General features: G+C 41.0%; 1 protein-coding gene across 2 annotated transcripts in view; it reads left to right on the top strand.

Moving 5' to 3' along the window:
* Nucleotides 1–14,174, top strand: part of SLC4A4 (solute carrier family 4 member 4) — a 346,379-nt gene that overhangs the window by 203,155 nt on the left and 129,050 nt on the right. For both annotated transcript variants that reach the window (XM_056111484.1, XM_056111485.1), the window contains exon 7: nt 13,082–13,239. In XM_056111484.1, coding sequence (XP_055967459.1) covers nt 13,082–13,239 — 158 coding nt within the window. The remainder of the gene's footprint in view (nt 1–13,081; nt 13,240–14,174) is intronic.

The following is a 14,174-nucleotide window of genomic DNA, read 5'->3' as shown; positions in this document are numbered from 1 at the left end:
TTCTAAATTACAGTTTTAATATAACCTAAAGGGAAATCATTGCTGCCACTAAAATCGACATAAAATACATTTGTGGTAATTTTTTCAGCAGTTCTAGCACACACCCAAAAAAGGGTGCCACAAATTAGTCATGAGGATCAATAAAGAATATCCTTATTTAAGAGAAAAATTTTAAGATATTTTTAAAATAAAACATTTTAATATTTTTTGACTAAAAGACAATACCTGGTTAATCTTATAAAAATATTTCTTTTTACCTTCTGCCAGTTTCTCGTTGGGTAGCTGTACAGTTTCAATAAATATATAAATTTAGTAATGGAATACTGGATGAAGTGTATTAAAAATAGTGTTTCTCCAGGCTATTCAGAAACATACAAGTTCTATCCTCAGCCCAACATCTCTTTAGAAGATCAGGGGGAATATGTACATTGGGGAAATAAAGGCCAATCAACCATTTATTACCAACTGAGACTTTGGGGACAAAACCACAAAGGAGAGGGAGCCTTGGTGAACTCATCAGTTTCTGTGTCTTTAGTAGCTATAAAGAGCCAAGAGCAGTTCAGGGTCCTGTGATTGAGCCTCAGTCACAAAACTCTCTTGGCTGAAAGTCTGCTACTATAAGGCCACGAATGCCACACTCTAGAAATAAGTTAGTGCCGGTTAATTGATCAGATCAGTCCTCATCCATGAATATGGGATGAGATGGCTTCTAGAAATGGAGGGTGGGCATAGGAACACGTTTTATTTAAACACAAAAATCAACTGTAGTCAAGGCTGGCATCTCCAGGTATCATGAGCGAGAGTTCTTAGAGTTTGAGATCGTATGTCTGCTCTACACAGTTCTTAAAACACTAAGCCTACTTCAGAATTCCACCAGGGATTCCTTTTTATAAAACTCCTTTGTGGTGACCTGCTATTTTATCCCAGGCTAATGGTTGCCTGGGGAAAGTAAATTTGATTAGGTTACATCATATTTATGTTTCATAGTAAGATATTAGGACTTGTATATCTTTGGAAGGTAAAAGTAGAAATACATCACTTCAGACACAGCATATTCATGCTATTTTTAACTGTGATGGTAAGAGAAAGTGAGTAGGGAGGTTTACTCTCAATGTTAGAGAAACTAAAAAGATGGAGAAAGGGTGAGCCTTACAGGTTTTGTTTGTATCTTGTTATGAATTTTACCTCTTACCTTTTCAGTAAATAAAAATATAAAAAATGGAAAAAAAAGTAAGGTGAAGTTCATGCACAATTCAATCAGCTAATCAATAGCTGAATAAATAGCAGTACCTTACTTTTTTTTTCCATTTTTTATATTTTTATTTATTGAATCACCGTGAGAGCAGCTACAAAGCTTTCGGGTTTAAGTTTCGGTCATACAATGAAACACCCATACTTTCACCAATGCCCATTCTCCACCACCAAAATCCCCAGGACACCTCCATCCCACAGACTCCCCCTATCTCTGGGGCAGATGATTTCCACATTACTCTCTCTCTACTTTGATTACATTCAATATTTTGACACCAGACCCACCATTATTATTTGGGATTTTACCCCAACACTCAGATCGGCTGAAAAGGCAAGGGTAGACAATTTGTGTTCTATTGTTGGTTATGAATAACATATGATGTCATGTGGCTGCAGTAGTGGCCATGCGATTTTTTTTTTCTTTTTGGGTCACACCCAGCGATGCACAGGGGTTACTCCTGGCTCTGCTCTCAGGAGTTACTCCTGGCAGTGCTCAGGGGACCATATGGGATGCTGGAAATCGAACTTGGGTTAGCCGCATGCAAGGCAAACACCCTACCTGCTGTGCTGTCTCTCCAGCCCGGCAACGCGATTTTGAAATTATGAAATTTTAACACTTAAATCTTGAGGGATTTCTGCCAAAACCTGCTGGGTTCCAAGATTTTTTCCCCTGAGTCTCTGGGATCATGGCTGTTAAATCAGGAGCCAGAAAGGCCATCAGTGGGTGGCGACTTGGGGTCTTGTTGGGATGGGGAAGAAAGGGCCGACTCCACCCTCATGTCATGAGGTCCCACGTGTCTTGGCACTGAGGGCCCAAACCTGACTGTCCAATGGCCTCTGGAGGATGGTGGCCACCAAGCCATGTAGGGGGAGCTGGCAGAGGGAAAACACTCATTCCAATCTGAGGTGGCCCAGCGACAGTAACCTACTGCAGGGAGCAGATGAATTTCTGCCAAAAGCCACTGGATTCCGAGATTTGTTTCTGAGTCTCTGGGATCATGGCCAATAAGCAGCTTGATCAGGAGCCAGAGAGGCCGTTCATGGGTGGCAACCCTGGGTCTCATTGGGGTGGGGAGGAAAAGACTGACTCCACCCTCATCCCATGAGGCCCCGCAGGTCTCGTCACTGCGGGCCCAAATGTGACTGTCCAATGGCCTCTGGCAGATGACAGCCAAGGGGGAGCAGGTGGAGGGACATGGGGTGGCCTGGCGACAGTAACCTACTGCTTGGTCTGGATGCATTTCTGCCAAAAGCTGCTGGGTTTCGAGATTTGTTTCTGAGTCTCTGGGATCATGGTAGTAAGCAGCTTGATCAGGAGCCAGAGAGGCTGTTTGTGGGTGACAACTCGGGATCCTGTTGGAGTGAGGAGGAAAGGGCCAGTTCCACTCCCATCCCGTGAAGCCCCACATGTCTCTTCACTGCGGGCCCTAACCTGACTGTCCAGTGGCCTCTGGAGGATGACGGGCCACTGGGCCGCCAGGGGGAACAGGCGATGGCACAAAACCTATTCCCACCTCGGGGGGCCTGGTGCCCGTAATCTACTGGAGAGACAGGACGCTTTTCTGCCAATAGCTGTTGGGTTTCGGGATTTGTTTCTGAGTCTCTGGAATCATGGCCGTTAAGCAGTTCAATTAGGAAACAGAGAGGCCATGCCTCCAATTATATAGCTGAGCTGGAGGTGGTTTGTGGGTGTGTCTCCCACATACCTAACTTTTGGCCGTTTACTTTCTTGGTAAACTTTGTCCCGAGTTTTTGGGTTCTGGCCAAAGGCACAGCAGCAATTTTGGGGTATCTGGAAGTTTGGAGGCACCATCAGGCTGCTGATGCACTCCCCTCACAGGTACAGATTGACCTACTGGCAGCACCATACCCCCATATTGCACAACTTTTCAAGTCATAGTAACTTTCTGATCCCTTCAAATTGATTATGAAAATGCAGCTTTTGAGTTTTCTTGCTGGAAGAGTTAGTTTGAGGCAAGATACTTCACTATAGCTGGAAGTGAAGTCTCTTAGATACATTATTTTCTCTGTAGTTGAAACTTTCCAATTACATTGGAAAACCACCAAATACACAGCACTAGGCTTTTTAACAACCCACACAGAATCTAAATCTTGAGATTTGTGGACTTAAAGAAGACATGTGTTATGATAGAGAATGGTAGTTGAACCTATGGAACAGGCTCTGTGTAGCTTATCTAACTAAACACACATGTATGAAGATTCTGTCTCCTTTATCCTCACTTTTGCTGTAAGAGAAAACCATCACCTTTATATTATCTTCGCGGCATTGTAACCCTCACATTGGAAAGGATGACTCAGTGAATTTGGGTACTTTCTCTAAGATATAGAAAAAGGAAAGGGTGAAACCAGGAACATGCAGAGTGAGAGAACACATATTTTTTCCTACACAATAATTCATATTATTATTTTTATATATCAAGTGAGGAAACTTGAACTCAGAGAGCAAAACTAATTTACCAAGATACAATTTGATCTGGGATTTTCTCTCATATTTTTGAGCTACTTGTATCTGAAGGTTAAAACAGCATGTAATTATCCTTGGATGCCTTACACAGTACTCAACCTCAGTGAGATTGAAAGGGTAATCATGTAAGTTTTTTATTAGCTCAAGAGATTTTTGAGAAAGAAAAAGAACTTATTAATAATTAAACTAGGAGATTGGAATTGTCATAAGCAAAATAAGGGGTATGAAAATCCAACTTTAAGATTGACATAGGTATCTTTGTGAAAGGAAGAACATGGTACAAAAGTCACCTCTAATAATTTTCACTCTGCATGAGAAGTCTACTTGGGAAACAATAAAAACTATCAACTTACAAATGGAGCGAGAGAATGGAATGTGGAAAGGGACAATCAGCATAAAAAAAGCTAAGAAGAATAGAGTAGAGGAAAGGACATCAACAGGAAAGACAGTTTTCCTCAAAGAATAAGCTCTTTGACCAGTAAAACAGGCAGATGTTAGCATGTAATATGGGGGGGAGGGTGGTCAGAATGAATTGAAAATAAGAACGATTGAAAGATTAAGATTATTTTCATGGAGAGGAAAATCAACTGTCTTGAATGAGGTAGCAATAGAATAAGCATTATAAAAACAATGAGGTAATAGACTTAAGTTTTATTGATTTTTAAAACTTCTTGAGGTAAGGATATTTAACAGTGCAAAGAAACACCAAATGAATCAGATTAAAATGACAGTTCATGAGTACCCTTTGATATAAATTTATTTTAGATGCACTTATTTCAGTACATAGGGCTGGAGCGATAGCACAGCGGTAGGGCGTTTGCCTTGCACGCAGCCAACATGGCCGACCCGAGTTCGATTCCTCCGCCCCTCTTGGAGAGCCTGGCAAGCTATCAAGAGTATCTCGCCTGCACGGCAGAGCCTGGCAAGCTACCCGTGATGTATTCAATGTGCCAAACACAGTAACAAGAAAGTCTCCAATGGAGACATTACTGGGCCCACTCGAGCAAATCGATGAACAATGGGAGGACAGTGACAGTGACAGATATTTCAGTACATGCTAATACTGTCAGAGAAAAGAGAGGTAGTATTTAAATAACTACCTAGTGACTAAGAAAAAATATGATAGCTTGCATTTACCATGTATTTAGGTCTGAGGGTGAGGGTAGGGAGGCAATCAGACATAATGTTAATGGTCATCCTGGTGAATTGACAATCTTCAGCAGACAATGTGGCAGTTACCATGTAAAAAATCTAATATATGCACATTTTTGATACAGGGTTGGAGAATCTAAGACTTGACTAGAGAATGGAAGTTTGACTTTTTCAATCATTTACATGTGGTCAAATTATTTGCACACATTAACCTTTGCATCATCATATAGCTTTCATTGCAGGGGAAAATTTTCTTTTATTATCAATCCCCTTGTTCTGCTTCATTCATTTATAATCTCCAATATCTTTGTCTGCTAACACTGATAACTGGGTTGCTTGAAAAACATGCAGGAGTGAGGAAGCTTAAAGAATTATAATAGCAAATACTGTGTTAATGAGTAAGACATATACTTTTGCGTACGTTTAGCAGGAAATTATTCTGGAAGACTGGATATAGACAAGTATAAAAGTAACCTGAATTTGAATTTTCACTGTCTGTGGTGTTACCTGAGAATCAAAAATAAAGCACTGAATTGCTGAGCTAGTTCAAGAGAAATCTTTTACCAACTGTAGCACTCCATGTTGATAGTTTAAAATCCATTGTCTTGAAATCAAGAAGGCTCAAGAAATTTTATTTATTAATTTGTTTTTTACTGTCTGTGTATATGGTTAACCCTAAATAAATTTTAGGCTGGGTATCATTAGAAGAACCAATGATTTATAAGAAAGGAATGTCAAATGTTATCTTTGAAATTCAATTCAGGTGCATTTGTTGGGAAAATTTCAACCTGTTTTGAAAGTAGTAGATTTTGTTCTTGTTTCCAGTATATTATTATTTTAATTATATTTTCTTTTCCTGGTCCTTGTATACCTTTGTTTAATGTTTGCATTTTTTTCTTATATTATTATTGTTTGTGGTTTACTGTGTAAGCCTAGAATTGATTTTTCAGATCTTGATCACCATTTTTTTCCTTTAGCTGATTAATTGGGGTACTTGAAAATATAACATAGATGAGCCATTGAATAAGCTTATCTTTATGAAAGGAGTTTTTAAACCTTTACCAAAAAAAAACCTTTGAGTTCCTGAACTTTGTAGCTAAATGCAATTCCTTTATTTTATAAATATACTTTTATATAGATAGACTGTTTGTATGTATTTACATTTCTTCATTCATTATAGCTATTGCTTTCTCTGGTGCTTTTCATTGGATTCTAACATTTGGGAAATCAGTTTTTGTATGCTACAGTGCCTTCTCCCTGGCCTTGACTTTATAGTACTCATAAAATCTGGAGAATTAAATGCACTTGAGAATGGAATTTGAAGGGGGATGAGAACTTTTTTGTCCAAGGCAGTATTTTCTAATATATTTTTTTGACATAATGTGCTGCATTTACCTGCTCTGTGAAATAAAGCATTCTTAGTCATACAGGATATTAAAGACTCTGAGAGATTCTATAGTAAAACCCCCCAGACTACTTGGTTTACCCCCTTTTCAGAAAAAAAATTAACCGGGGCCTCCTGAAAAAAAATCTCTTTAAACAAAATGACTCCCAACTGCATCTGAGGCTGCCACCAGCTTGCCTGTCTTGGTCCTGGCTCCCCCTGGGGAGTAATAATGCCCACTTTGAGGAACACTGGTCTGTCATAGAGAAACTTGTTTAATATTATTTTCCCTAGTTTTCCTGAAATTTATTTAAAGTTCATTGTTCCTTTTGTGAAGGAACAGGGGACTAGATAGAAATAGCCTCAGATTAATCCTCCAAATTGAGTTTTCTAGCTTATACGCCTGGTGAGAATTTTTATTTTATTTTATTTTATTTATTTTTTTTTTTTAGGAATTTTTTAATCATTTTTTTTATTAGTGAAACACCATGAAGTACACTTATAGACTTATAAATTTTTGTGCTTGGGTTTCAGTTATACAATGATCAAGTACGCATCCCTCCACCAGTGCCCATCCTCCCCCACCACGGGTCCTAGCATCCCCCCCCCCCCCCCCGCCGTCCCACCCTGCCGCTGTGGCAGGGCATTCCTCCCTGTTCTCTCTCTCTTCTTTTGGGTACTGTGTTTTGCCAGAGAGGCATTGAGTGGCAATCATGTTTGGTCTATAGACTACTTTTAGCATGTCTCTCCCACCCTGGGAGGGTCTTCACAACACCCTTTATTTGGTGCTCCCTTCTCTATCTGAGCTTCCTTTTCACCTAGCACATGTGGCTGGCCTTCAAGTCATGGAGCAAAATTCCTGGTACTAATCTGAGCCCTTCCTGGGTGTTAGTCTCCCGTTTTGTTGCTTTATGTTCCCCAGATGAATGCAATCTTTCTGTGTCTATCCCGCTCTTTCTGACTCATTTCGCTTAACATGATACTTTCCATGTAGTACCACTTGTATGTAAATTTCATAACTTCATCTTTTCTAACAGCTACATAGTACTCCACTGTGTAAATGTACCAAAGCTTCTTTAACCAGTCATCTGTTCTCGGGCACTCAGGTTTCTTCCAGATTCTGGCTATTGTAAAGAGTGCTGCAATGAACAAACAATTGCAGATGTCACTTCGACTATACCTTTTTGCCTCTCTGGGATATATTCCCAGGAGTGCTATAGCTGGGTCAAATGGGAGATCGAATTCTAATTTTTTGAGAATCGTCCATACTGTTTTCCAAAAGGGTTGGACCAGCCTGCATTCCCCTGGTGAGAATTTTTAAAATATAGTTTTATTCTATTTAAAAAGTATTCTTGGGCCACACCTAGTGGTGGTGCTCAGGGTTTAATTCTGCTTCCCTGGCAAGACTTAGGATCATATAGCATGCCTGTGAGCACCAGAATCACCCTTGTGCAAGGCAAATGCCCTACCCCTGCATTAGCTCTCCATCCCTGGGAAGGATTCTTGATGAATTGACAGTATAGAGACACTCCAAGAGCTCAGGGCCTTGGAATTGGCAGTCTCTCTCCTCCTTTCTTTTTCTGTCCTTAATATTGTGGTTTTCTCTCTCTTTCTCATTCTCTCTCTGTCTATCTTTGTCTCTGTCTCACTCCGTCTCTGTCTCTGTCTCTGTTGCTGTGTGTGTGTGTGTGTGTGTGTGTGTGTTATGTGTATGGGTGTGTGTTGTGTGTGTGTTTTGACCTTACTCTCTCCCAGTAAGGACATCATTGTGACAGATCCTGTCAGCATAGAGAGGCATGATCTCAGAGAATGTTGCTCGGCAGTATGATAGTGTGGGGGAGAGTTGGGGTGAGGGGTGGTCCTCAGTTTTGGATGTGTGAAACGCTAAATGCCTTTTAAACATTCAATGGAGATGTTATCAGTCTGGAGTTCAGCGAAGAGGTTCTAGCTAAAGATAAAAATTTGTGAATCATCAGTTTATAGATGGTATTTTAAGACATGGAACTTGATGAGATCATTCGGGGAGTGTGCAGAGAGAGGAGAGCCATCCAGGCACTGATTTTTGGGGGCACCTCAGGAACTCATATTTTTGTTTGGGGATGGTTATTAGTTTATCTGCAAACTAGTATCTGCCAGGCATAGTTTAAGATATGTAAGATATGTTGATCTACTGCTCTACTGCTGTCACTGCAAATATCTTTTTTTTTTTGCTTTTTGGGTCACACCCGGCGATACTCAGGGGTTACTCCTGGCTTATGCACTCAGGAATTGCTCCTGGCGGTGCTCGGGGGACCATATGGGATGCTGGGAATCGAACCTGTGTCGACCATGTTGGCTGCGTGCAAGGCAAATGCCCTACCCGCTGTGCTATCGCTCCAGCCCCGCAAATAGCTTTCTTAAGAGTATCTAGAATACGGTTTATGTCATTGGGCCTTCAAATTTTACTTTATTGGGGCTGGAGAGATTGTAGAGTGGGTAAGACATGTGAATGACCCAGGTTCAGTCCCTGGTACCCCATATGGCTTCTGATCCCCTGAGCATTGCAGGGTATGGCATCAATACACACACATTCTCTCTCTCTCTCTCTCTCTTTCTCTCTCTCTCTCTCTCCCTCTCTCTCTCTCTCTCTCTCTCATTCTCTCTCACGCACACATGCACACACACAACTTTATTCCTAATTTTTCAATTTGGGCACAGTAATAACAATAAAGGTGTCACTGAACTATTGAATTTGTGAACTACAGTTGACTGTAAGATCTGAGAATCAGGTAGTTGTTTAGTGACAGATGCGGACAAGGAGTCTAGTATTAATATTAAGAACCTCTTAAGCTTCTATGGCATTTGATAGTCTTGTGGTGAGATTTTTAGTGCTACAGAGTTCCTATATCCCATTCATAATATCTCCATTACAGTGAGTTATATGCAAAGTAAGTGTCAGTGCAAAGGAAATCAACTGTTTCAGCCCTCAGGAAACTCAGGGAAGAGACTTCAACTTTAAGAAAGCATGATCTAGAAATCATTCTGAAGTTCAAGGAAGTGGGTTGAGATGTTATAAGGGTTTGTGCTGAAGCATGTTTAGAAAAGGTAGAACTGATTTTCATAATGAGGTTGGGAGTCTGTGTACAACAAACAGAAGGGTATTATTATTTCATTGCTTTATTATCACACTACCTAACTAGAGCAGAATCTTCTGGTTGTGATGGGAAACAAAATCAGATCATTATAGGTATTTGTTTATAGGGTTAGAAATGGCAATTCATTATAGGGTTAGAAATGGCAATTCTTTCTGGAAAGAGATTGGGGAAAATTCCTAGTGGGTAAGGTGGTTGCCTTGCGTACGGCCAACCTGGTCGGCCCAGGTTCGATTCCTCCGCCCCTCTAGGAGAGCCCGGCAAGCTACCCAGAGTATCTCGCCATGCACGGCAGAGCCTGACAAACTACCCGTGATGTATTCTATATACCAAAAACAGTAACAATAATAGGTTCATTCCCCTGGGCGTTCGCCTTACAAGCAGCCAACATGGCCGACCCGAGTTCGATTCCTCTGCCCCTCTCGGAGAGCCCGACAAGCTACCGAGAGTATTCGATATGCCAGACACAGTAACAACAAAGTCTCCAATGGAGACGTTACTGGGCCCGCTCGAGCAAATCGACGATCAACGGGAGGGCCCCTGACCCTGAAAGAGCAGTGTTGGGAAGGAGGAGTAAGGAGAGGCTGCTAAAATCTGCTCTTTGTGTTCCGGGAGCGAGCAGACGCCATTGTGCTACACTAGCATGCAACAGGGACGAATGGAGACTGGCACTGGCAATGGAGAATGGTTACTGGCACCCGCTCAGGCAAATCGATGAACAATGGGATGACAGTGTTACAGTGATACAGTGATAGTATCTGTCAAAATCTGTGCCTTTTGCATGGTCCTGCAAAATTCTTATTCCACCCACCAATGAGTGTTGAAATGATTTCCTGGAGCTCTCAGGGGTGTTCCTCAGTCTTTGATGACACTTGGAAAATCCTAAGTGGGAGTTGGGAAAGGAAAGACTTATACCTACAAGATAAGCTTTCAGAGTGTGCTGAAAAACCTTCACTCTCCAAGAAAATCACTTTACACCTTTCCCTTTCTCCTCAAACTCCTACACATCAGCCTCTCCTTTAGACAACAGGAAAAATTTTGGCATTTTATCTTTTTAGATTCTTCTTGTGGCTGCCCTTTTCACAGTTGTAGAATATAAACCTATAAGATAAACTTTCCAAGAGAGTGAATTAAGTAACATTCACTCTCTCAGAAAACCACTTTATACTTTTACCTTTTCCCTCAAATTCCCATCTACCTCCCACTTTCTTCTTCTGTCAGCTCTCTTGATTTCATTGTAAAAATAGAAATGCTCAGAATCCTTCACCCTCAACCCACAAAACCTCCCAGATCACTGCCATCTGTGCCCGTGTCAACTGCCTTGCTGGTGAGGACTACGAACATCAAGTGAACATCTCCACCTGGCATGGAGCTATTGTTTCTTCTCGGTAGTTCAGGCTTGTGGGAGCTGCCTTGGTGGCCACCCCCTCTCTTCTGCAGCATTAACCTGTCTCTAGTATTCTCATTAATGCTACAAAATAAACTAACTTCCTGCCCACCTCCCTCTCCTGCTTCCTTCTTTTTTTATTTCCTGCCACTCCTGGTGGTACTTATAGCTCCTGGCTCTGTGCTTAAGGGTCATTCCTGTTTGGACCCAGAGGAACATATATAGTGCCAGAGGATCAAACTTGGGTTGTACATATGCTAGGCATATGCTGTTCTATCTCCCTGTCCCTGTATATTTCCCAGTTAAAAAAAATCCCTTATTTTATATATAAGTACAGCAGTTAAGACACAGGCATAGTATCTACCCACATGGGTTGAATTCCCAGCACCACCTGGTTCCCTATGCACTGCTGGATGCAACCCTAGAGTTCTCTGAGCACTGCCCGATGTGGCCTGAGCTCTGCCAATGTAGTCTAGGTAATCCCCAGGACTCCAGGGGCCAAGAAGCATTGAATCCTTTATGAGCACTATTTGGGAGCCCCCTTCACCTGATTCCCTAATTTATACCATCTCATAGCTCCTATTTCTGACTCTTCTTGGTAGCAATCATTTCCAAAGTAATGAAGTCCCTGTCTCCATTCCATCTCCCTGGATACTGAGTCCCCTGAGATCTACTATAATAACTTTTGTCAGGATCTTTCAGTTAGCATCTCCATCTCACCAGATTCATTAGTCCTTCACTTCATAAACTGTGGTATGTGACCCCATGTCCACATACCTGAATATAAATGGTCTTGTAAGGTTTGGTAGTAGTAAAGAGGCTTTTAAATATGTAAAAACCAAAAATTAATTCAAAGCCCAAAAATTACATCAGATGTTTCTGAGCGTGCTTGTGTAGTTTGCATTTCTTAGGTTTAAAAAGGGTGGTACGTGCAAAAAGTTTAAGAAACCCTGCTTAGTTCATTCTTAATGCTCACACTGGGGGAGGTTCCACCACCTGAGACTCAGTTGATGCACTTTCCGTGCTGCATCCTTCCTTTATCTGACTGGAAGTGAGGTCCAGTTTCCCTTTACTTCACAGACAACTCTTTTTGTGTGTCCTCTGTTGAAATCTCTCATTCCTGGAAGAGGTACAAAGTCCAGGGTTTAAATCTTTCCTTTCTTCCTGGTCCCACACTCACATTCGAGACTGTGTCATGTTGTTCAATGATCTTTCAAATGCGGTTGACGTGATGCTCTCTCTTGCCCTCACATCTTCCTACTGTCACCTTTCCTCTTGGACTTTCAGGTGGATCGTCCTTCCTTCAACATTCAAAACTTCTGACTGTGCTTTCCTGGCCCTTTTGATCTGGCCCGCCCTTTATGTGTGCAGCTTCATTTGCTAATTTCTCTGTTCCTTCAGCTTCTACTGTATTCACCTCACTGCTGCTCTCCCTGACAAGCTCCTTCCTGTCTTCAAGGCATTGTTCATACTCTTCATTTTGCTTACAATGTTCTTTGCCCAGGTCTTTGCATGTGTGTGTTCCCCCCTCATACAGTGTTAATGTATTTCTTCAGAGGCCTTTTTTGATTCTCTTGTATAAAATACTGTCTTATCTATTTTTTCTTTTTCTTTTTTTTTAGCACTCACCACTCGTCTAAACCATGTTTTAATTCCTCACTCCTCACTCCTGGAATGTACCCTAAGGTGGACATGTAATTGATCTTCTTACCCCGTAACCCTAGGCTGGAGTGATAGCACAGCGGGTAGGGCATTTGTCTTGCATGCAGCCGACCCAGGTTCAATTCTTCCGTCCCTCTCAGAGAGCCTGGCAAGCTACCGAGAGTATCTCGCACCCACATGGCAGAGCCTGGCAAGCTCCCCGTGGCGTATTCAATATGCCAAGAACAGTAGCAACAAGTCTCACAATGGAGACGTTACTGGTACCCTTTCAAGCAAAAAACGGGAGGACAGTGCTACAGTGCTAACCCTGTAACCCTAGGATTTAGATCAGTTACTGGCTCCTAGAAGACTCAGCTCATGTTTACTGAAGATATTAAATGAATGAATGAATGAATGAATGGGGTTGTATTTGACAGTGTTTTGTAGGTAAACTATGTGATCATACAACCAATATTTTTAATCCAAAAGACAAATGCTTGTTAAATAGCATGGTTACACATAATAGAAAAATGCCTTTAAGCCCAGTTGTATGTTGAATCACTAAGGAATCCTCCCAAATGATATTGTACCATGTCTATTTATTTCCATCTCTGCTCACAAGCTGTGCTTTCTTGACTCTTTCCATTCAGCTGAAGAATAAGTTCATGAAAAAACTGCCGCGAGATGCAGAAGCTTCCAATGTGCTTGTTGGGGAGGTTGATTTCCTGGACACGCCTTTCATTGCCTTTGTTCGGCTACAACAGGCTGTTATGTTGGGGGCCCTGACTGAGGTCCCTGTGCCCACAAGGTAAGCTGTCCCTCATATACACTGTGATCAGAGTGAAATCTTTCTCTTGACCAGGGAATTCACAAAATGAGAATTTCTTCAGAGAGAGTCTGTTGGAGAAAGTAACCTGAAATAATGGCTTAGTTCATATTATCAAATAACTTGGCACTTGCATTGCAGTAGCTGTAATAATAATAATAACATTATTATTATTATTATTATTATTATTATACTGCATTTCTCCTTTGGGGTTAGTGTATTTGACCCTGGCAAATTTATGATTTTTCTTTTGTTTTTGTTTTTGTATAGCTAAAATTTACCTTTTTTTGGCTATACCCAGCTGTGTGTGCGCAGAGCACACTCTTAGCTATGTACATAGGGGTCACTTCTGGTAGTGCTTGGGGGAGCATATTGGATGCTGGGGATTGAGCCTTGTCAGCCACATGTAAGGCAAGTACCTGCTGTACTTACTTTCCCTCCAGTCCCCATTCCTACTATATTTTTAAAGTATTGACAGTAGATAAACATTTCAGCGGTTAGAGTTTATTCTGTCAGAAAATTGGCTACTGGTCTACATATATTTATGTATATATATGCAAAATAAAATCATTAGACAGTATGCTTAAATTTGCACATTAATTTTTTTCTATTGCCACATAAATGTTTATTAAGCATTATAATAATGTGCTTATTACAATAGTGTTTTAGATATTCTGTTTATCTCTATGAATGTTTAATAAAGTTAAAAATGACTTGTGGGGTGAAATTAGGTGAAAAGAAGTTAAGCTTTACTTAAATTTGTGCTGAGGAGTAGTTTAAAGAGAAGCTTGTAGTAACTAGACTGACATCAGGAAGTTATGGCATAATTGAATTTTTTCTTTTTGGTGTCATTTCTGTAATTTTTCTGTAGATTATTCCATGTAAGATAAAAGGGCTATGAATTTTCTTTGGTGACC

Source organism: Sorex fumeus, unplaced genomic scaffold (assembly GCF_029834395.1).
Source record: "Sorex fumeus unplaced genomic scaffold, SorFum_2.1 ptg000013l, whole genome shotgun sequence".
Lineage (NCBI taxonomy): Eukaryota > Metazoa > Chordata > Mammalia > Eulipotyphla > Soricidae > Sorex > Sorex fumeus.
Note: the sequence above shows the minus strand (reverse complement) of the source record. Positions and strands in the feature narration are given on the sequence as shown.